Below are 22,373 nucleotides of genomic sequence, written 5' to 3' on the forward strand. Positions count from 1 at the left end.
GTCCAGGGAACTTTCTAAATTAAAACGAAAGACTTCTAACAAGTTCAATTATTTTTTGTTTTTACTTTATTAAGTAAGTCAAGTTTATTTCGCTTTGTTATTGTGAGAATTATTATTACTATCTATTAAATATAATATTCCGCAACTTTCACACAACGCCATCTAGACTCAAACTAAGCAAAGCTTGTATTATTGATATTACTTATAATGTATAATTTATAAATACATACATATAAAACATGCCGGGATAAAGTAGCTAATATGTTAATCCCAGGTAGCGACTATACAAAATTTCATCTTTCGTCTAATTCAGCCCAGTCGTTTGAGCTTTAAGAGGTAACAAACATACACACAACACATGTTCCTCACATTTGATACAATTAAGTTGACTTTCGCATTAATAATAGTAGTCTGATCACATCGCTTCTATATATTTTAGTTCAGATGCGAAACTTTATCTTGTACGAGGTAAAGTTGTACACATAAGCCGAGTATTGTCCGAGCTACGTGCTACAGCTCCGTCCAAGTTGTTTCAATTGAAAACATGTTTGCCAGAGCTTATCTTCAATTCAATGTATTACTTGGGACCTGTGTTGCAATAGTGTATGCGATGCAGATGATAGTATAGTAGGTATATGAATTGTGTATCTGTACTTAATGAATACAGGTTGAATAGGATTGAATTCCAATTGATATTATATAGTGGAGTTGTGTACATGCATGGATTTGTATTTACGAGGTAAGGTTCGATCACAACGCAGGCAAAGTACTAATGTGACTTATTCAAAGTGATATGTACGTTATTTATTAATAGGTAAAACATCGTGAGGCAACCTGGATTCCGAATATTGATATCTGAAATCGCCAATCCGCAGTGAGGTAGCGTGGTGATAAAAATATATACCTACACCCTAGGTTAGATCTAAAAGTGTCCGCTGTAAGTTTAGGCATATTCGTATTATCTAAGAGAGATAGTCATGTGTGATAATATCTATTGTTCGATTCATTGATAACAGAAAACTCTGTTTATAATCCCGATACTATTTTTAGGTGCACATTAAACTTTGACAGGCTATTAGATTAAGGCTGCTAATATGATTTCTTCTTTCCTTTTCAATGCAAGTTTTCTGACTCTAGTTACCAACTTATTACAAAAATATTGAAAGTATTATGAATTAAAAAAAGATATATTCGGGTTTGAAGCTACCCTGAAAATTTCAGCCTGCCAGCTTATCGGGAATTTCCTCAAAATTGAGTTACAAAAATCCAACCGGAACGACAGACCAACAAAACAAAAAAAAGGAAGTGAGTTTATAAAAACGTGGAAAATACTAAGTATGCACCTGGCTATTCGTTTTTATCTACAATACTCATGTTTTCAAATTAATGTAGGTATCATGTTATTATTATATTATGTTTATTTATGCGATAAAAGAGTATTCAATATTATTTGGACAATTATCTAAAGGATACAATTGGTCACAAGTTAAATTAAAGGTGCAAGAAATAATAAGAAGAACTATCCTTATCTGACATCTTTTAGTACTTAAAGGAAAGAAAAAGGTTAAATGAAAAGAGGTTTTAGGCAGACGACATTACTCTTCAATATTAGTATGGCTGAATGTAGAATAAGGAAATGAATTAAAATGCAATCATTACTTTTGTAAGTGTGATGTACCTATGTTATCAACTGTAATATATTAAAATATTGTACTTATGTTTTTGATTCCTTAAAATAAGGTAGTAAAGGACGAAAATATCGCATTTTCGTCCCACTAATACACGCGTAACATTTGTAGATCATAATTACTGTTGAATATATTGGAGTGACAGACTTTAGTTTTATTACCTAATTAACTTTTCATTCATAGAACGACAAGCATAAAGTATTACAATATGTTGTAGTAAAATTCATTTTTCTAATGAAAATATTTTGAGCGCTCGAAATATTTTTTTCTGAGATACGGATTAAAGCAAACAATTTAAAGTTATCAAAACAAGGAAAAAATATCGCTGTATATTTTTAACCCAAGGCAAAAGAAAACTTTAATACAGCCAGCCTATTTTTAACGAAGATGAAAAGCTGGCTTTTATATTCATCCCGCAACCCAACATCAATTAAGATCAAAGTAACTTCAAAATATAAACAAAACATTAACTACAGCTGTGATACGAAACTTAGTAAGTAAATAAAAAACTTACTTGGCTCTCAACGACAGTTGACGATCATTCGGACACACATACTTGTTGGCCTTACTTTGAAAATTCATTGCACTCAAGAAATAAACAAAAAAAAAATGTTTAAAAAAATATTCCGTGCGCGGGAAGTGGCGTCGCGCGTTCCCGCCTGTTGATAACGTTCAACTGTTGCTTCGCGCGTGGCGGCCGCTGATAATCGATATTTTAACATAACGCTCTTGAAAAGTAACAATATGTTGCGAGCAGCGACATCCCTTTATCAGCATGATAAACAATGACCATGTAAGGATAATATTAACATTTTTGAAACATTATAGTTGTGGCACATTTTTTTTGTGTTTGAACAAAGGTGAGGATTAATTCCTGCTGGCCGTATTTTCATGAATATCTTAAAATTTTGCTTTTCCGAATATGAACAGTATTCATACTAATGTGTATCGAGATAATGTATACCTATCCCATTGCCCAATAGAACTAGTGCAATGATTATTAATCCGAAAATCGGACTGCTAAAGTTTAAGGACCCCATCGATAAAATTTGAATTTCCCACACCGAAATTATTTGTAGGATATGACGTCAATATTAAGGATGTATCCACAATGATATTTAATATAAAAAATAAACGTAACGACCGTTTTCAAACTACTTTTGGTTTTGTAACTACTAAGCAATTATTTCACTTTGAATTCTTAGAATGATTATCGCTTTAAAAATTAGAAAGTCCAATCTAAATTATTAGATGAATTTTATTGTTGGTACGTGTATCCGAACGTTAAATGAGAAGGAAATAGCATTTCATCTCTTTCTGTCTCAGAGTTCTAGTGATGTACGTACAACTTTATAACTGGTTATATCGTTTTGGTTATGAACAGCTTAACGTTAAATGCTATTTATCGAGTTATTATTCGTAAGCAGGAAGCTAAACTTATTTACAAAATTAAAGCAGAGCTTGCAGAAATTCTTGTAAAACGAAGAATATTATTAAAACATTGACTAAGGATTCAGTAATATAATGTCAATGTAAATGCTAATTAATGTTTGCAATATTAAATAAGCACGAATTTAAAAAGAAAAACAAAATTTCTCTTGACTATTGCATAAAACGTTTAGCTATAAATAAATTTATTTGAAACGAAATCATCTTGATCGTTTTGATTATTAAAGAACTTGTTGTCGTGTTTTTTAAAGCAATAATATATGATTAGTATCAGAGTATGGTTTCCAGAATGGCGTAGACAAAATACATTATATATTTGCAATGTCTCGAAAATTTTTGGTCCGTCATAGTACTTAGATCTGATTCATTCTTTGCACACTAGCACTCGTTTCTGACTAAAGCGGTTAAACTGCTAATTGCTAAATAACGTTATATCGTTTTTATGCTGTACCGTTGCGCGTCCCAGCACTATTGAATTTGACATTTCACTTTTCAGTAATGATGGCGCACTTGCGAAAGGTGTTTAGTTTACTGTAACTTTTATTTTTATGTGGTGCCGTGAAGTGAAAACTAAGTGATTTTAATGCCGTACCGTAGGCGCTTCACAGCCAAGATGCCAGATTTCGACGACGAAGTCACTGTCGTCGATGTTTACGACCTGGCGTCGGATATTGGCAAGGAATGCGAGATAATTATCGAAAAATACGGCCCTGACGCCGTTACAGCGCTTCTGCCTAAAGTGATTAACGCGCTGGAGTTGTTGGAGAACCTAGCGGTGCGGAACGAGAAGGAGAACCAGGCGCTGCAGGAGCTCACGGCGAAGATCTCGCAGTTGGAGAATGATAAGATAGAGAAGGCAGAGTACAGGCAGCGCTTCGAGAAGGTATGTTGTAGAGGTCATTGTTAGGTAAATAGGTGTTATTTGTTGCTTTAGAGTGCGTGTTGCACCGAACACGAAACATTGGATGTTTCGTCAGTGTCGAATGCATCGTCAGTATTGCAACAGACGCGCACCAGCGATGGTATTGCGCGAGAGTCTTTACTGTTAGCAGAACTAGTGTCTGAGTGATAATTGGCCTTTGATTTACCTATTTTTTGTAAGTACTCACTGCCTCATACTTTGTACTGATATAAAAACCTTATTAATGTATGGCTTCTTGTTCAAGGAATTTCTTTTTGAAGTAATTACATAAAAGTAGTTATGTTAACTGGTTGAATGGTTAAAACCATTGATGTAATTACCTTTTACTATTTTTAATACATCCATTATTTATGTGATGTGAAGGATTACTTTAAACTGTAGCATTATGTACGATCTTTAAATTTATTTGTTGAAATATTATATGTTTGCCGATGATCTAATGAAGTTAAGCCATCAATAGACTGACCAAGTCACATGCCCGGAGCTCTTATAATCTTTAGTTATTGTGATAAAAGACTAAAATATTGCCATTGAAAATTAATCACATTATCATATATTTGTATCGTGGATGAGGATTAAAGCTGTATATTAACGCTATATAATAAAAAACCCTTTGAACCTTAAGTCGTCCCAATCCTCATCTCACCTGGAGTTAATTTATATTATCCAGAATTTCTTCTTCATTGAATATTTAATATCCTATTCGGAAACATATACTTTGGTTGATAATGTAAATAAGTAAAGCAATATGTGATAAAAGTTACATAATAAATATATCAAGGAACTTAATGATCACAATTATTAATTACTTATTAATATAACCATAATAAGCGTAGCGCCATTAAATAATTAGGTACTTAAAACAAAATCTGTCGAAACATGTAAGTGAGGTAAAAATATAGAATTTTTATACTTAGACAATTTAGAAAAATATAGGCAGCTTCGCTATTACAGGCTATTCATCCGTTGCTATGTTAAACAACATAGTGTCAGCAATGCCATGGAATGGCCATTCCAATGCAGGCAGAGTAAAAAAGTGAATTTTGAATTGTACTTAAGGAATTATTCTTAAGTTACACCTCTAAATATGAATAAAATATTTTGTGAAAATACATCATGAGGAGACTTGGTTTCCAAATATTGAAATCTAAAATTGTCAACCCGTAGTGATCTTGCATGGTAATCACTGCTCAAATCTTCCCTGGGTACTACTAGCTTTTCCCTTAAGTCCCTCTTATTTGTATCTGTCTAGAGCCTCAATATTGATTAACTCACTATTAAAGACTGGGAAAATCTCGCATAGTAATAAGACGGCTAGGGAATAGACAATACATGCTAATCGCTGTAAACTGATCTTGCATCTCAGCAATAAAATACCTAGTTACATAACTTTCACTTTAAAACACTGTCTGAGCTAAAGATCTTTGCATCTAAGAAAGTCCATCTATTGTTCAAGAGGAAAACCTATTATTTATTGATAGTTCAAATAAAAGATTTATGTAACTCTTGTTTAACTGGTGTTTGAGTTGAACCTGTTAATTTGATAAGACCTGTTTGGTAGTAAAAATATTGTTTTTAAAATTTTTCTTTAATGATACTACAGGTGTAAACTGTTTTATTATTTAATACGTATTTATGGGGATCTCCCGATAAGTTTGATGAGCTGACTCTCCGGCGGGGTCACGAATCGAAAGATTCTCGAAATTTCCTACAAAAGTATTGTTACGTCTTTTTTGGTCTACACCGACTTTTGATCTGAATTATTATTAAAACTTTCAATATACTTCATCATCATCATCATCATCATCATCAGCCTATCGCAGTCCACTGCTGGACATAGGCCTCTCCAAGTGCACGCCACTTACTTGAATTTATATTCGAAAACATTATATTGTGTCTTAGCTTGCAGTAGGACTTAATTCAAGAGACCTAAACCTATTTCTTTAAAAACGTATCTTACAGTGATACAACACATGAGAGGACATTAACAATGTCCTAATGCATGGCCAGATGGCCCGCTTACTGTTAGATCTACCTAGTTGAGAGACGGCTCTACTCCATGTAGTGCACTGTCACTCTTCTACAATTCCAACGATACTACTTCAAAAGATGTTGGTAGAAACCCAGTAACAAGATGACAAGATAACTATTTCTATAACGTAATAAAACAACCGAATGTTTTAGTTCCCTGAGAGCAATCAGTTAAACAATTCCAACCTGTTATTATGTAATACAAATTGGTGTTCAACTAGATAATTGAGTCTGGATTGTTATTTAATAATAAGTGAAAGTATGAGCTTCGTGCCGGTGAAAGCGCAGACGTTCGGAAGCTTCGACTATATAGACTATGATATTCGTCTTTCTAAGATCAAGATAGAAGATACTCATGGTATAAACTTGTTAGACTGTTATGCTTTCGGCTGAACATCTGTATTGAATAGCCGCGTGGTTGAGGTCCCTACGCCAAGCAACCTGATCCCAGCGTAGGACAAGCGTTTGTGCGATCCACGAATGATGAATTCCTTAGTGGAGAAGTCATAAAAAAGAAAAACGAATTAAGAACCTACTAATTCTTAAAGTCGTTTGAAAAAATAATATTAATGCTATTCATACACTGATAAAATTCTGATCATCTGTAGCCAATTCTTGGACATCGTCGATAGCTTTTGTATTTATCGAATGTTGGGTACCGTCGAAGAGCTTAAAGCAATATGCTATGAAGCTCCTTTCTATCAAACAGCAGTCCATTTCAGGTTGGTCTGTTAGCCCGTGTCTAATATGGGTAAACTAATCTAAAATTAAGACATCTAGATTTGATGGATGTACTCAAGCTATTGTTTTAAACCACTAGGCCGTAACCAGCACGGAGGGATATAATTTGCTGATACCGTTTCCGATAGTTCTATGGTATATTCATCATGGTTATAAGCTCTGTGAATATTCGTATTACATCGTACACTAAGTTCATTACACAATAAAACCTCAGTAATTTAATATTTAAAAGTTAGAACAATGGAGATTTTATTGTTTCAGGGAGAAAAGGTAACCGACACGGTGTTTAAATTGTACACGTACCTGCTTCAGACCTGTATTTTCTGTAATCATTAAGCATATGACACTCGTAAATTACGTGGCTTTCCCAATAAAAAGCCACATAAGTAAGACGCTTTCCAAAATCGGTTCAATATTTCCTGAGATTACTTACAAGATACATTTTTGCCATCTAAAATTCTAAACCATCTTGATAAGCTGTGTTGCTTTGGTGTGTTTGCCTTTACGAAGCCTTAAAGTCCCTATTCTCTAACGGAGCGATGAATTGACGTGATTCTTAAGTAGAGATATGTTTTTTCATTTTAATCCTCCACTTTCCTGAAATAGATTGTGGAATTTGCATGGAATATTCTTCAATTTTCGTGGTAGAAAGATTAAAATTTATAAAAATCTTTGCTTCCAAAGAACAGTGATACATAATACAAAGGCCAAACAATAAAATATTGTAATTAATAGATACAAATTAAATAAACTATATTATTATCGCTGAGCTGAAGATTGAGCTCAGTACCGTGTAATGGAAGAGGCCTTTGCCCAGCTGTGGACTAAGACTGGCTGATGATGATATAAGAAACTGTACCGGATCATCTTCTGCGTTCATCAGGCCAGAAAAGGAGAGCCGTGTTAAGTCGAATTTAACGCGAGCGAAGTCGTATGCAAATTAGTAGAGTATAATAACATGTCACAGATAAAATACTACGACGTATAATCGTACATAATGGAGACAATTGGACTCTATTGTAAACATTTTTCGTTTTCCGTACTGTTATCATAATATTCTGCCTAACCTCGTTCCGATCAGATTGCATTGATAAGGCTAATCTGACGTTAGGAGTCAAGTTGTAATCGTTCATTTGGTTTAATAACAATGGGGACACAAACATCTTGCTTGGACATTGTTTCAAAAAACAGATAACCGATTTGGAGAGTCCAGATGAATATTAAGAATGTTGGAATATGAAATTGCCAACAAGCTGCTGGCGTGATGGTCAATGCTTAAAAGCCTGTAGTAGTTTATAAGCAGATTTCTCACTAATAAATGCTAAAGTATGTGAGTGTGTTTGTGTTTATTGTCCCTTGACGTGCAAATTTCTGGACCAATTTCAATGAAATGTGGTATGCAGGTAGTTGATACCTTGGATGACAAATAGGCTACTTTTATGCGACTTCGTTACAGAAAAGTAATGTTTTATAGCTAGATCGACATCCAATTGAGAGGAGTCGCAAGTAACAGCTATTTTAATGAAAAGATCATCTTACGATTGGCATATGGGACCACAGTTGCTAATAAAACTCCAGTCGTATTAGTCAATTTCTAAGTGTCTATCCTACCTACCTGTTAGACTCCCAGTGCAAAGACCACTTCACAAAGACGCAAGAACTATAAACATTGGTCACAAGTATCGTCGATTTCACACGACAGCAGGTTCCCCGAGTTAACTTAACCACAAGTCAACGGTTTAGAAAGTATGTGAGTAAAAAGTCGCATCATGTTTATATAAACCATGGTTCGAGCATTTTGAAGTTAATCCGTCCGTCTCTGACCACAACTGTTCACGTTTTAGTTATTTAGAAATGTATCGCTGGATGCCGGATCGTAGACTTGTTCCTAGTTTACAAATAAGTGCAAATATGACAGATTCTACGTATGAAACAAGTACAGATTCGGTGGCCTTTACCGTACCCAAAAGGTAAAAACCTAAACCTGAAACTACGACGGTGATATGAGCTCTGCTATCCGTCTGCCGCTAGGCTGTATCTCCGGATTAAGCAGCCTTAATCAGTTTGTGGGTCTCATCCCTCAAATTGATTTGCTACTTAACCGATTTGGTTTTCTTAAGCCTACGGAACCCTCAATCTGTCCGACTAGACCGTTTTTGAATTTAACTTAATCAGTCCCTCTAAGAACGAATATCACCTCTTTACCGGGCATCAAGAAGTAATAATTACCCCATAATGCAAACATCTAGACATACCATCAAAATAATTATGATTTAAATACGCTTCACGATACTAACTTTTTCCAAGTATCACTGACACAGAACAAATGCGTTCGTTTTCAATTATAACAAGTAACTTCGTTTCTCATGGTCATTATGCAAATTCGTACATTTTAGATGTGTTAAGTATGCCATCATGTCGTGAAGTAAACTCGGTTGTAATCTATGTAATTTGTTCAAGGATTAATCGTTACATATTAAAATTTTATTACATTAACGCTTTTAGGTGTAATCGTAATTAATCTGTTTAGAAATCGTACGTAGTTCTTGTGTCATGGCGACTGTGGGTGTGTGTTTATTGCTCTTGGTTTTGCCCGTTGTTTGCTTGGAGTCCGCTTGCGTGGTTGTCGGCGACCACGTTATAAGGTGATAAAAGGTTTTCAAATCCATAATTTTGAAAGCGGGACTTAAAGAGGTAAGACGAAAAAACACTCGTCCGCGTCTCGCCTGTGCCTTAACATTTCTGGTAATTTCGTGTCGCGACGTTTGTGAATAGAATTCACGTCTGAGACTTGTTCTAGTCTTATGTATTTTCTGTCCTTGTTCGCTCTTATATCAAGTCTTATCAAAACCTATTGTCAGAGTGCTTTATTAAAATTTTCTATGATCTCGAGATCCATTTAAATACCCTTGTTTTACATTAATAAATATACTCTTAATGCTTATGTCTTCGATCAATTCGATTACGATACGATAATACAATTACTATAATATTATTACTCACAAGCGCAGTATTTCAGTGAGTCATAAAAACTTGAAAACCTTGAACAGAATGCATTTTTTTCACACTATTTCACATCGTGTAAAACTTATTTTTTAATTCATGTTTTCGCAATATCACTGCTCGGATAAATCTGTCTGTTTACATTTTATGGGCAAGTTAATTACATTGTTAAATGACTGGATATGTGTGGACTGCAGTAGAATTAAACATTATTTTTTGTAGTACTGAAATGGTTGCCGAACTTTCATACAGTATTTTTTTATCGTTTATTTGAAGCTTCACGATGGATGTCTGTTAAATCATTTTGTTGATTCTAATTTGTTGATATTAGCTCTAGAAAACCATTTTTGACTATCGCAACCAAAATTTGAAAACTTTCTAACCTCTATTTTTCGTATTTGTCCTTTTTTTGGTTTTCGATCGTCGATAAACGAAAACAACAATTCCTCTCAGTACTACGTTTATCTTTCAGAAACTAAACAAAGCAAAAAAGAACATAAACAAAGATAAGAACTATTTTATGAAAACATCTGTTAGTATTAGGTACTATCTCTGATAATATTGAAAGCAGCTATGAAACAGCTGTAGGTATCGCATACGAATATATTTATAAAACATAGGTCGCTAAAACGATTTGCAGTCATATTATTTTAAAGAAAGAAAGCTAGCTACACGTGCAGAATGTTTTGCAAAACCTTTAGTTGTTTTAGAACTGCCAAATTCAAAATGTGCCTTCATCTTGGTCCAAAGAACCCCAACTGCCAAGCCTAGTTTAGCCTACATTTATGTCTGAATAAGTGAAAACGTTTTTAAAAACATATCCTAATATGAAAGAGTTTATTACGGAATAGTTTAGTTTAAACCGAATCGGAGATTAATGAGACTCAAATGTGTCAGTAAAAATCTGACACTACCCATTTGCTCCCCCGAGGGAGTGGGTGGGTGTCCTTGAGGATTCCCCCGCCTTAACAAAAAAAAGGCACTTTGAAAGCCCCAATGATTCAGATACACTTAACAACTATTTATAATGAGACTGTATATATCTTCATAGGGCTCCAGGACCTTCGATTTATGAATGAAGTCGACGGCAATCCGAACATCGTTTGCAACCACTTAAGTTTCAATTGCAATACAGTATCGCATTAACTATTCTATACGCACAATTGAATAATTGTAAGTACGTACAGTTTCCGCTGGATATGCTTGAATGACTTTATATTGCACTTTACGTGGCAAAAGGAGCTAAAATTGGACTTTGTGTTGGAATAACCTCAGAATACATGATATTAGTTCATTGAATGAATCCTAATCAGTGCCATTGGGCTGTACAGCTAGCTGATTGACGGATGAATGAGATTTTAGTTCTTGTTAGATTGCAAGGAAGGAATAAACCTTTCCTTTCCTTTCATGCCATTGGATGACTTAGCCAAAAGTGTGTGACTTGAGTTTTTATCCGTCATTCGCCACGAAAAAATAGTAAGTTCTAAAGCAATTCATAGAATTTCACCAACCACAAAATAAAATCGTTTTTCCTTCACATTAATGGTGTTGGATTATAAACATTCAATATAAAGTAAAGAAAATCCTTCTCAATACGAACGAAATACTCCAGGAAAAATATCATCTTAATCCACTGAGATTTTCAGATAAGCACGACCACCTGTGGCTATGGACTTCATTACAAAAATGTACGTGAAATTTCGGAATTTTCTGAACAATGTTTGCAGCGTAATCCTAGCTTAGCATGGTTTTCTTTTTGTGAAAATGATCATGCATTTCATATCCATGTTTGTAAAACTTAGGAAGACTCCTGAAATGATTCTGATTTACTTAATTCTTTGTTTTTTTTTTGCCTAAAACGCCTTATATATGTTGTTTAAATTAAAATGATGATATTTTGACGTCAAAATATTCTCAGGCCCTTTTGTAACGTTACAATTTATGGCTTTAGTTGATCAGTTCGAAAATGTCAGTATTATTAAAAAGAACCGGCAAGAACCTCCATAAGTGACCCTTCCTAAAATAAATGTACAATTACTAACGGAAGGTGGGCGACGTGATAGTGACAGTTTCGGAATTTTGTACTCAAAATTCATGAAGCTTTACTTTAATTCGTAGATTGTAGTTCTCCTTGATCCAGATGACAAATAACTTCGCCCCTATCACGACAAAGCCCTCCCACACCTATTATTATGATGACAAGCTTTGGGCATTTAGCTATATCGGTTTATCTATACCAACATTATAAAGCATGTTTTGTGACGTTTTAGGGATAATCTCGGGAACTAATGCACCGATTTTGAAAATCTTTTTACCAATAAAAATTAGTAGGCGTTTGTCAACTAAAAGGCCATAAAATTTTCTTCCAAACTGAACCCAACTCCAATTTAATCTATATTCAATTTTATATTGTGACGTATTTCATGTTTACCTACTTTGTTTGTGTTATAAATAGATGAAGATTGTGTCCTAAACACATAGGAGAAAGGTAGCTGTCGAACCTCAATCACAGCTTAACTGATAAAAGGGTTCGATAGAACAGGCGATGATCGAATTATTCCATGGGTAACAAGTTAGTACCAGAGATTGATCGAGTTTAGAAAACTTTGTTTAGTATTAAAGGCTCCATTATCTCCCCATCTGGTTTCCTTTTTTGCATAATTATCTTCCTTTAATAGACATTCCTTTGCTTCTATGTATGTAAGCATACCTACGCTACTTGTCATCCAAGCATTTACCTCTTCCTTTTCAAATTATTATCATATTTCACAGTACTCATATGACAGTCTCGCTTTGTTAGATCAACATTACTTCTGATGGTTCCCGCTGAACATCTGAATGGGTTTTTCAGAAAGTCTTTCAGGATACGTCTGCTTATATACCTACCTATCACTTATTAAACTCCTCGTTTTTGGTAATTAAATCTCCATATGCACTTAGAACCATGTACTTTGAAGCCATGGGCAATAAACACGCTATTATTAACCCAACTGCATAAAAACTAACAAACCATAAAATATTTCTGTACAAATTATTGTCTACTTGCCTGTCTACATTGCACCAGCCGCAAGCATATCGAAATAAACAACTATCTTACCCTTTGTTGATCACAGCCGTGACGAATTATGTAAAACATTGCTTAATACTAGTGTAATGAAAAGTAAATCAGTGGCCTTCGGGCTTCGATACCGTGTGGTCTGCAGCGGTAACGTGTGGGTTGATGACTTCGTTATGAAACGTATTAAGGTTTATGCGACGGTTACGCTAGGCTGCTTCGAGATGTGCAATCAACGTTGGATGTATAGGATTGTTGAGATTTGTTTGTTTTTCATGTAGCTGTGTTGCTTGATAATGTTTTACCGATATGTGGTCTGGAATAGTTTCTACGCAGTTGTGGAATGTCGTGGGGATATTTGTTGTTGCATGTAATTTTTGCTTCGTTCTAATTTTCAAAAATGTTCTCATCTCTTAAATTTTCATAACTCCTTGGGTCTTTTATTTCTCTAAAAATGATTAATTCATTTTGTATTTTTAGGACTTTCTAGGTTTTCTATGAGTACTCATTTGGCGTAGTTTGTCTGCACTTGAAGCTAGTTGGCTTTTCTTTCTTTTTCTCGCATTTTTATCTTAAGAGAAATGCATGAATACTTTCTGCATATTAGAAAATATTCTTTTACGACAAACGTATAATTCTTCGTCGTCACGTGCACGTGACGTTCATGTCTGTCAACTGCGCTCAGCAGAAATCTCGGAGAAGGAAAACCTTTTCTAAAAGAAATATTTATATTTAATTTAGTTTACGTTTATACTGATAAAGTAAAAAGTGATTACTTAGTGTGAGTTGATGAATTTATAGATACATTTTTGGACGTAGATTTTTGTAAGAAAAAAACTTTATCAATATCGTACAAGCCATTTTGATAGATTGAATTTTTGTATACAAAGTCCCTTTGAGGTATACAAAAAGTAAAGTTATGACAACTTTATACTCATTTCTGAGAGAACACTAAACTGGAATAATAAAGAGTCTTTGTGTGTTTTATCTGAACTCTTAAATGTATTCATTAAGATGAATAAACCATTCATGATTGTTAACAGACCATATTACTTATTAACACAACTTCACAACTTGAATGTAAGATCTGTTAATTGTATTTCATTATCGAACTTAATATTTACGTTGTATAGTAAGTTTTTAATCAGGAAGCAATGTTTAATTAATACTTTAAATAAGATAGCGTTCCTAATATTATACTTAGTATGAAGTCAAAACTAATATACATATCTATAATACCTGTAGACTGGTATCTTAAAGCACAGCGTAAGCCATTGGAGAAGCGAGACGGGGTTATACACACGTAGCGATGTCTTGCTCCTACAAAGGCGACAGTCGCTCAAGATCTTATAGTAGAAGGTCTAACAATGACCAGCCAAAATATTCATAAAATATGATAATATTTGAGTATCAGCAACATTGACATGTTTTCAAAGTTTATCTCGCTTATCTATGATAAATTCTAATCACTATTCATTTGTGGTACGCATTCCATGATTTATTATTATTTTAAAGTTTACAACTGTTTTAATGTTTGGATGGACTATTAAAAGTAATGTCATAAATCTTAAAGTTATGACTTCAGTTTTGATTTCAATCGATTTTCTATTTACCAAGTTTACAGATAAAGCACTTATCAGATAATTTCTTGTTGTATAATTTAAATGGGTTTATTTGACATGGTTCGGATTCCACCTTTAAGGATTAAACAAAACACGTTTGACCACGACAACGGTGACAGCAAAAAAGGACAAATGGCATCCAAGAGGTCGTAACTGTCTGTTTCAGTTAATAGAAAAAAAAGGCTTTTACAAAAAGACGAGAGGGACTAAAAACAATTTCAGAGATTGCTCAAGATGCTATATTAAAACAAAATAATAATACGTCCTTTTTATAGTAACTATTGTGTGGATGATTCATAGTTAAATGATGCAAGGGTTTACTCACTCGTATTTATTGGGATTGCTCGACCAATAATACTCACGTATTTTTTGTACTGAGTATGCAAATATTTATATTCGAACACATATGATAACTTGAATCATCCTCTTCTTCAAATGCTTATTTTCCCCATGTGGAGCAATTCCCCCATTTCCCCTCCAAAGAACTTGTACTAAGTCGTGCTGATCTGTAGGTGACCTATCTTGAGCATCCATCCTAAATTAGATCAGGGATTAGCCACTGGACCCTTGGTTGAATGGTTTCTACTGTTTTGCTTGTTTGCTAGCTCTCTCGCCGCATCGTTATAGAGTCTAGATTTAATTTGACACCTGATTGACTCGTCTGGAGCGTGATTAAAGTTTAACGTTCAAAGATAATGAATATTGATGATCATTCCTTTTATCGGATAGTTGTTTAATTATTTTGGGTTGGTCCTAACTATTTCATATATTGGTATTCAAGCTAATAGGGACTTTAAATTTGACGTCAATTAATATCCTTCAAGTAAAAAAAAATATTTTTGACTTATTTATGTCTGTCAAAATTCCGCGTGACATCACAGGCTGCTCCGATATTTTCCGATGACAGAACCCAATCTACCTTAACTTGTACTGTCAAAGCATCATCTACCTGGCGGCCTAAATAACATCCCGGTTGATAATAAATTCTCCTTTCAATCATTTCCACCATTAGTCTCCATTCGCTCCTTTTCAAACTAGACTAAACGAATTAAAACGATCAATAAATAAACGGATAACGGAGTAAATCTATTGGTACGTCCGTCGCAGATGATTGATGAGCGAAACTGAAATGCGATTAATTTGATCCACTCGGTTTCTATGTTATGTCAGCTATTTGCTCACAGGGGAATATCTTTTAGAATTTATTTGTGAAGTAAGGAGAATTTCGTTATTGAACGCTAGAGGTGGTTCGGAGTATATTTTCATCGTGACAAATTAAGCGGTACTAATGTATTGCTTTCAGTTTGTAGTTGAATATAAATATAGCCTAAATGGTTTTTAAGTAGGTAAATAATATTTTGATGAGTATTCTCATTTTCATTTGTAATTTTTGACGGTAATTCTTTTTTCCTTTCTAAGAAACGAATCCCGCACTGCGGATTTTAATCTTTATGTCGCAGGGAGTGTCACGGATATTCAAGTCACTTGCACAAAGACACCCAGACTCAGAACAAGCATTCTTGGATTACATAAATGCGTGTCGTATGCGAGGATCGAAACCGGCGATCCGTGGCTGTTGACAAATCTCAAGATAAACTACCTCCTAATAAACAATTTCCTAACATTTAAACACTTTAAAAGGCTATAGAATAAATACAGTTTTTCTGGATGTGTTCATCTGACAATATAGCGGCAAATAGAGCAAGTGTATTGACCGTAGACATTTATTGATAAATCACTTCGTCTACAACAAATAAATACTCTTTATTAATTTTGTAACACAATTTCTTCCATTCTCAAACAGTGTGTCCACTGCGGAAGTAATGTCTTAACACGTATTTTACTTTATACTTACACAGCCGATACCACGCTAATAGCTCTTCCGTATTCATCTGTCAGTTATGCGGAAGAATACTTCGATGACATTATTTATATGCAGAAACCAGTTTTTTTTTATAAAAGCCATGACGATGACATGACCTCTATGAACTTTAGCTTTTAAGATAAGGTTAACTTCACGTTACATTTATAATGTTGATGTTATTTGGTAAAATACAATTGGGAACAGTAAGCCTATTGATCAATGCATCTTTAGAACTTAATGTGTATCCGTTTCAAGAGATATGAATTGATGTAGAAATGAAGTAAAAATTGGTCAAGAGCGAATGCGAGCGACACGCCACTGGTTGCGTTTCCATTCAAAATAGGCTAATGAAATTTTCTTTAAAAGAAAATTGTTACCGGTCAAATTTATGTCTACTAATTGTTGCTTAAACTAGATTAATATTTATTCATCAAACGCCTGGCTAACACAGTTTACGAGACACAGCTTGGTGACAGCATACAGCTGTCCCTCAGGAATAGGAAGTCTTATACTTTTTTTACCTTTTATTGACGAAATTATTTTATTTTCATTCATTCTCACATTACTAAACTTTAAAAAATTGGGTAAATAAATTAAATATGTCGCCGTCCTTGTTAAAGAGAGCAGATCATTGCAATGTATTGCGCTAAAAACAGTTTTCTATACTTAACTACTGTATAAAATTAAACTATCAAGATTTATAATAAGTGCCTCTATTACAGTTACCAAGTAATAGTAGTGATGTAAAATTTGATAATAAATATTAAAAATGACGAAACATTTGTGGCCGACAATATAAGAGACGTTGCTCTACAATTTGTATAGCACTGTCACGCTTCCTCATCTCCAATAAGACGATATTACTTAAGATGTGCCGGTCCTGATTTAAAAAAAATACTTATAAATATTATCCTACTAATCCTACTTCCTACTAATATATATACGCAAAATTTTGTATAAATGGATGTATGGATGTTTGTTCCTCTTTCACGCAAAAATCACTGAATGGTTTTAGATGACTCTTGGTACACAGATATGTATTTTATAGTGTGTTTAGTAGGATTAACACATAGGATTCTTTTTATCCCGATTTTATGATCCCATTATTTTCGATCTATAGAGAGAGGGCCCGCGGTCAACAGTTAGTGATCATATAACAACTTGACCAATTGTTCATGTAACAATTCAAAAAAATAAATTAAACGGTCAATGTCACGAGTATACGTATAAGTATGCCCATTGTCTGAAAAGGAAATGCTACAATAACAGTACTGGCCTTGAATACCGTTCCTAAAGCAATACATTTTACTGTTGGTTAAATTAGCAAGAGCCACTTTCAATAGAAACTAGGTTTCATGCGGGTCAGTTTAGGGTTTTGGCGACGGAATTGAACTAGTTCGGTGATAAGGTGTTTAAAATATGTAAAGTAGGATTTGGGATGTAACGGTCTCTAGATAGATCGGAAATTGTATTTAAGGCCTATTTTGTGTTTCAATATCTTATACTTAAGAGGTTTTTGCAACCTACTTGTGGCTATTAGACGTGATGGAAGATATAAATGGTTTAGACATTCTCTAGAAACTGGGTTTGTATTTTTTTTAATGTTTTGTTAAATTAAGGTCAAGTTGCGCGTATCAATCTAATATACTTTAATACCTAACATAAGTCCTTAATGATGAACTCGTCCAATCCGTGTCACGAAAGTTATAATTATAATATTAAAAGCTTTTTCAGTATATAATACCAGTTCTTGGTGGACTTGAGAATGCTCTTTCGTATAACAAATTGTCTATAATCTAGACAAATGCATGAAATATTCTATCTTTCTAAATATTCTCTATCCATAGTAGTAAAAAGTTCCAAACTATTTGACTACCATTTATCCCTAACCTCGCATAACCTGCAGTGATCGTCCATGTATGATAATTTATTTAGATTGATCCGCTCCGTCGCGGTGAGCTATGAATAGCACTGTCTGATCTCGGTATAGCTTGCGAACTAACGACTTTATTATGATGGGCACTTCTCTGACCGTTAAGGCAAAATGGAAGATGAAGTCTAAATAAGATAGAAAGTTCGTTTCTTGGACTTAGTTTAAGCAGGAAGTGATTTATTTAAAATTTTATTTTTTTATTCTGTTGAATGAAAGCTCTTTAAGCCGTTGGAGACGTAAGGCACCAACACCTGCAGACTAATCCAACACATTGCTTGAATAACGGCAATATTCCCTCTTTAAGTGACCAGGATGCAAAAATAACGCACATTTTCTCGAATTCCTTGTTAAAACATAATAAGTTTAATGAAATAAATATCTCGGTACTGGTAAATGCCGGAACATTCAAGTTGAATGTTCTTGCAAAACCTTACCCTGCTAAAGATTGTAGTTGTCATCTTTAATGTCTGTAAGCACATCTGTGTCAAACACACTTAAACTCAGATCCCTTGGTTCACACATTCCGAAACATTTATCCAAACATAAAGATAATAAAATATACATCGTAAATACCCAGCCGTCTGAACGCAATAGAGGGTAAATGGAAAAGCCGGCCTTCCCCCGAGTCTTGCAAATCCAAATGACGTCACTATCCATTACATGCAGTCCTCCCTTTCGACACAGTACAATTTATTTTCTTGTTATGTGGGTGTATCAAAAATGTACGACGAAAAAGTTTCTTCAATTATTTCTTTTCTCAGACCCTTTTTTTGGTCGAAAAACGTCCGATTGCTATCGGATTTCATTCGTATCCTAGCGTTTGTTTCGTGAGTCACTTCGTTTAGGCTGTTTTGGTTTCCGGTTAATTTTGGTTCGAGACTTCAGTCACGCCATTATTTATGCTTGATAAAAGTTGAATTCGCTCGAAAAGCACCTGAACAATTTAGGTTTCGTGTGAAGCTTTCCGTATAATTATGTTGACAAAATAATGAGAAACTTGAATATTTTAGACAGTAGCATAATTATCGCTCGCTGTATATTTAAGGAAACACGAAATGGTCTAGTCTCTTTTAATGTATGATATCATTGCTACGAAAAAAGGCTGAGGGTCCACTCCATGTGTGTCAGTTCATCCGACCGTCCGTCACCCAGCTATATTCCAGAACCGTGATGGCTAGACAGCTGAAATGTTCACGGATGATATTCATCTATTATCACTAAAATAATAAGTACACAAAACGAAGATCGTTGTTAAATTGAAAAATAAATTGAGGTCATTGGGGGTTGTTTTTCTTTTTTTTTCTTTAGCACATTTGTATGGAACTCTCAGTCTTGCTAGCCCGTCGGGCACTGAACCGGTTCTCATTTTATTCCATTTATGCTGTGTGACAAATTATGTCTATATTCTCATAATTGTATCTTCATCATCATTTACACAGATACACATGTAACATATAGCATGTACAGACAGAAAAACTAATGCAATATGTATCAGTTCTATATTCATGTGCTAATTGACTATTGAGATTATTTCATTCAATTAATACTCATCAGTGAAACTGAATGTATTTATCACGAACAAATGTTTATTGATCTACTGGGAACCAATTAGTGAGGATGGAAAAACTAGTTGAACGCCCATGATGTATTATCTAAGAATGTTTTTCTTTTTGCGTTCGCGTGTTTGGTGAGTTTTTCGCATAGCTGGGATTATTAATTTAACGCAACACATTATTTATGAGTTTGTTAAAAGTTATGGTACAAGAAAAAGTCCAGTCTTTTCTTTCTCTCGATGGAAGACTTTAAGTTCAATCTCTTAAGCCCAAAATGTAGGCAGAGTAATGGTATTATATGAGCATTTAGAGACATGCAGTACAGTTTTAACTAGAGATTAGGAAAACCCAGTAAGTGGGCCATAGTTTGGCGTAAGATTGCGGTGCTGCATAACCGTACTGGTTATTACTCTAAGCCCAACTTTAATCCGAAACTATTTGGGCATGCCCGAACTAATAACAGTTTGCTCCCCTTAATTACCGCACACATTGATTGAATAATTATGTGCTGAAATACAAAGCCCTCGTATCATACTATTCATGAAATGCAGGGTTTATGGGCCGGGAAAATGCGTTTGCATAATCACTGTTTCCACAAACGTGACGTCATCCTGTAAAATGCTATCTCGCACATTTTTATAGGGACGTGGAATGAACTGGTAATAAAATTTCATTTCGCATGTATTGCCATGTTTGCTGTAAGCAAAGTTGGTTTATTTTACACTGGCAACCCAGTCGAGCTTCAGTGGAATTTATTTGTTTAGCGCTGTAGGATGCTCTAGGTCTTATTAAAAACTATTATGAGGAAATAGTTTTCCATCTAGTCTCGTAATAAATTGTTCAAGTATTTTTTTTTATAATAATTCCCTAATATCTTTTGATGATGATACATTACCCAATATAGAAATTCCACTATTTACAAAACCTTGCAAACAGGAAAAAGTATTTTCTACGTAAAATAACCAATTATTACCGGACACACGTAATATTATAGCAAAAAACAATGATTTTGAACCTCAATTAAAACGTTAAAAGTAGTGAAGACTGATGCTTCTGATCTTTATATTGACATATTCAATGTATTTGTGCAGGAAATAGAAGCGATCGAAGAGCAATGGCGGACAGAATCAGCGGAGCTGGTGACCGCTGTCGCTCGCCTTCAGGACGAGAACAAACGCTTACGGCGGACCATCAACGCGCCAGCAGATGGTGAGTACCAGTGACTTTGATTTCAAGGAGAATGATATCGTCGAACACCAAATATACATTGTTAAACATCGCCTAGCAGTAAATAATCTGTGATTCATCATGATAGGAGAAAAGCCTTTGCCATGCATTGGAGGAAACTAGCTTTTTTGATTAATAAACTAAAAGAGCAAGCTTACAGCAGAAGTAACCATGTTTAGTTTTTTTTTAATATATATAATAATCAAAACACGCAAAGAAAAAAAACTCAACAAGACTAAAAAAAGATGAGAAGGTTTACTAAAGTAAAGCTTCTAGACTCCCAGTAATGAAACCTTATGACACATATTTCTATCAAACCCTTATCTATATGAACATGTTTTCCTCAAGTTCTCAGCGTCAGTAAAGAAAACTCGGCCCGCAATATTTCCAGTACAACCCACGTAATTTTATTGGAAGCCCGCCTAGTGCTTCCCTAGGGACGTCCAAACTTGGCAGGTTGATTGAGTTACATTGATTGAACCGCAGATTTATTGACCTGTAGACTGACTGTTTTGCGAAGAAGTTAGAATATATAGTGTGTTATTAAGTTAAGAAGGAAGATTTAGGTGTTACATAAAAAAGGATATATAGATAAGTTCTTCAGGCAGTAATCGTACTAAAGTCTAATGTGGTCTTACCTAAAATATCTTCAAGTCTGTCCAGGACTAGCGTTCTAAAATTCAAGAGAACATAAGTGATAAGGGCTATACAAAGAATTATCAAATATGAACCCAGATAGCCTCGAAAATATTTTTGTTGTTTAGAATCTCATATCTTCAAGTGAAAGTTAGATAACGCAACATCCTTTCAGTTCTATATCCAAGTAACACGACAAAGTTTTGATAATCTAGTGGTATGTTAGGGACGTCTCATGGGATAAGAGTCATAAGAATATTACACGATGAGAAACGAAAATAGCAAAGTGTACTTTGCTATTTTCGTTTTTTTCTGTATTGCTGTCAGCCTACCTACAGAAATTATTGAATTTGCAGAAATGTTGACCGAAGTACGGCTTTCGGAAACCTGAACATCCAAATTTAAACTAAATATCGGGAGTTAACCTAGCACAACATTCAATTACTCAGCACTAACTGGGTCATGAAATATTCAGTTATGCATGCACTCTCGTCTATTCAAAGATTCAAACATTTATTCGCGGAACCACTTAAAACTTAGTGCCTTTAGCGTTTAAAATGAAAGGGGTGTATCGCAGGGTGGTACACGGGGACCAAAGAATTTATATACGCTTCTTCGCGCTTTGAATCATTAAGAAGTTTGTTGTCAG

General features: G+C 34.5%; 2 protein-coding genes across 6 annotated transcripts in view; one reads left to right on the top strand and one right to left on the bottom strand.

The window, feature by feature from the left end:
• The window catches only part of LOC113494242 (rabphilin-3A), a 56,484-nt gene extending 53,780 nt beyond the window's left edge, over nucleotides 1-2,704 (bottom strand). The window contains exon 1 of the mRNA XM_026872505.1: nucleotides 2,203-2,704. Within this exon, the coding sequence (XP_026728306.1) occupies nucleotides 2,203-2,270 (68 nt within the window). The 5' untranslated portion in view covers nucleotides 2,271-2,704. The remainder of the gene's footprint in view (nucleotides 1-2,202) is intronic.
• Nucleotides 2,705-3,618: 914 nt separating this feature from the next.
• The window catches only part of LOC113494283 (RILP-like protein homolog), a 48,033-nt gene continuing 29,278 nt past the window's right edge, over nucleotides 3,619-22,373 (top strand). For 3 of the 5 annotated variants that reach the window (XM_026872562.1, XM_026872568.1, XM_026872577.1), the window contains exons 1-2: nucleotides 3,619-4,020; nucleotides 20,953-21,070. In XM_026872562.1, the coding sequence (XP_026728363.1) occupies nucleotides 3,721-4,020; nucleotides 20,953-21,070 (418 nt within the window). In that variant the 5' untranslated portion in view covers nucleotides 3,619-3,720. The remainder of the gene's footprint in view (nucleotides 4,021-20,952; nucleotides 21,071-22,373) is intronic. The other 2 variants (XM_026872583.1, XM_026872592.1) reach the window with 1 other exon arrangement.

The sequence above is a fragment of the Trichoplusia ni genome, chromosome 1, assembly GCF_003590095.1.
Source record: "Trichoplusia ni isolate ovarian cell line Hi5 chromosome 1, tn1, whole genome shotgun sequence".
NCBI lineage: Eukaryota > Metazoa > Arthropoda > Insecta > Lepidoptera > Noctuidae > Trichoplusia > Trichoplusia ni.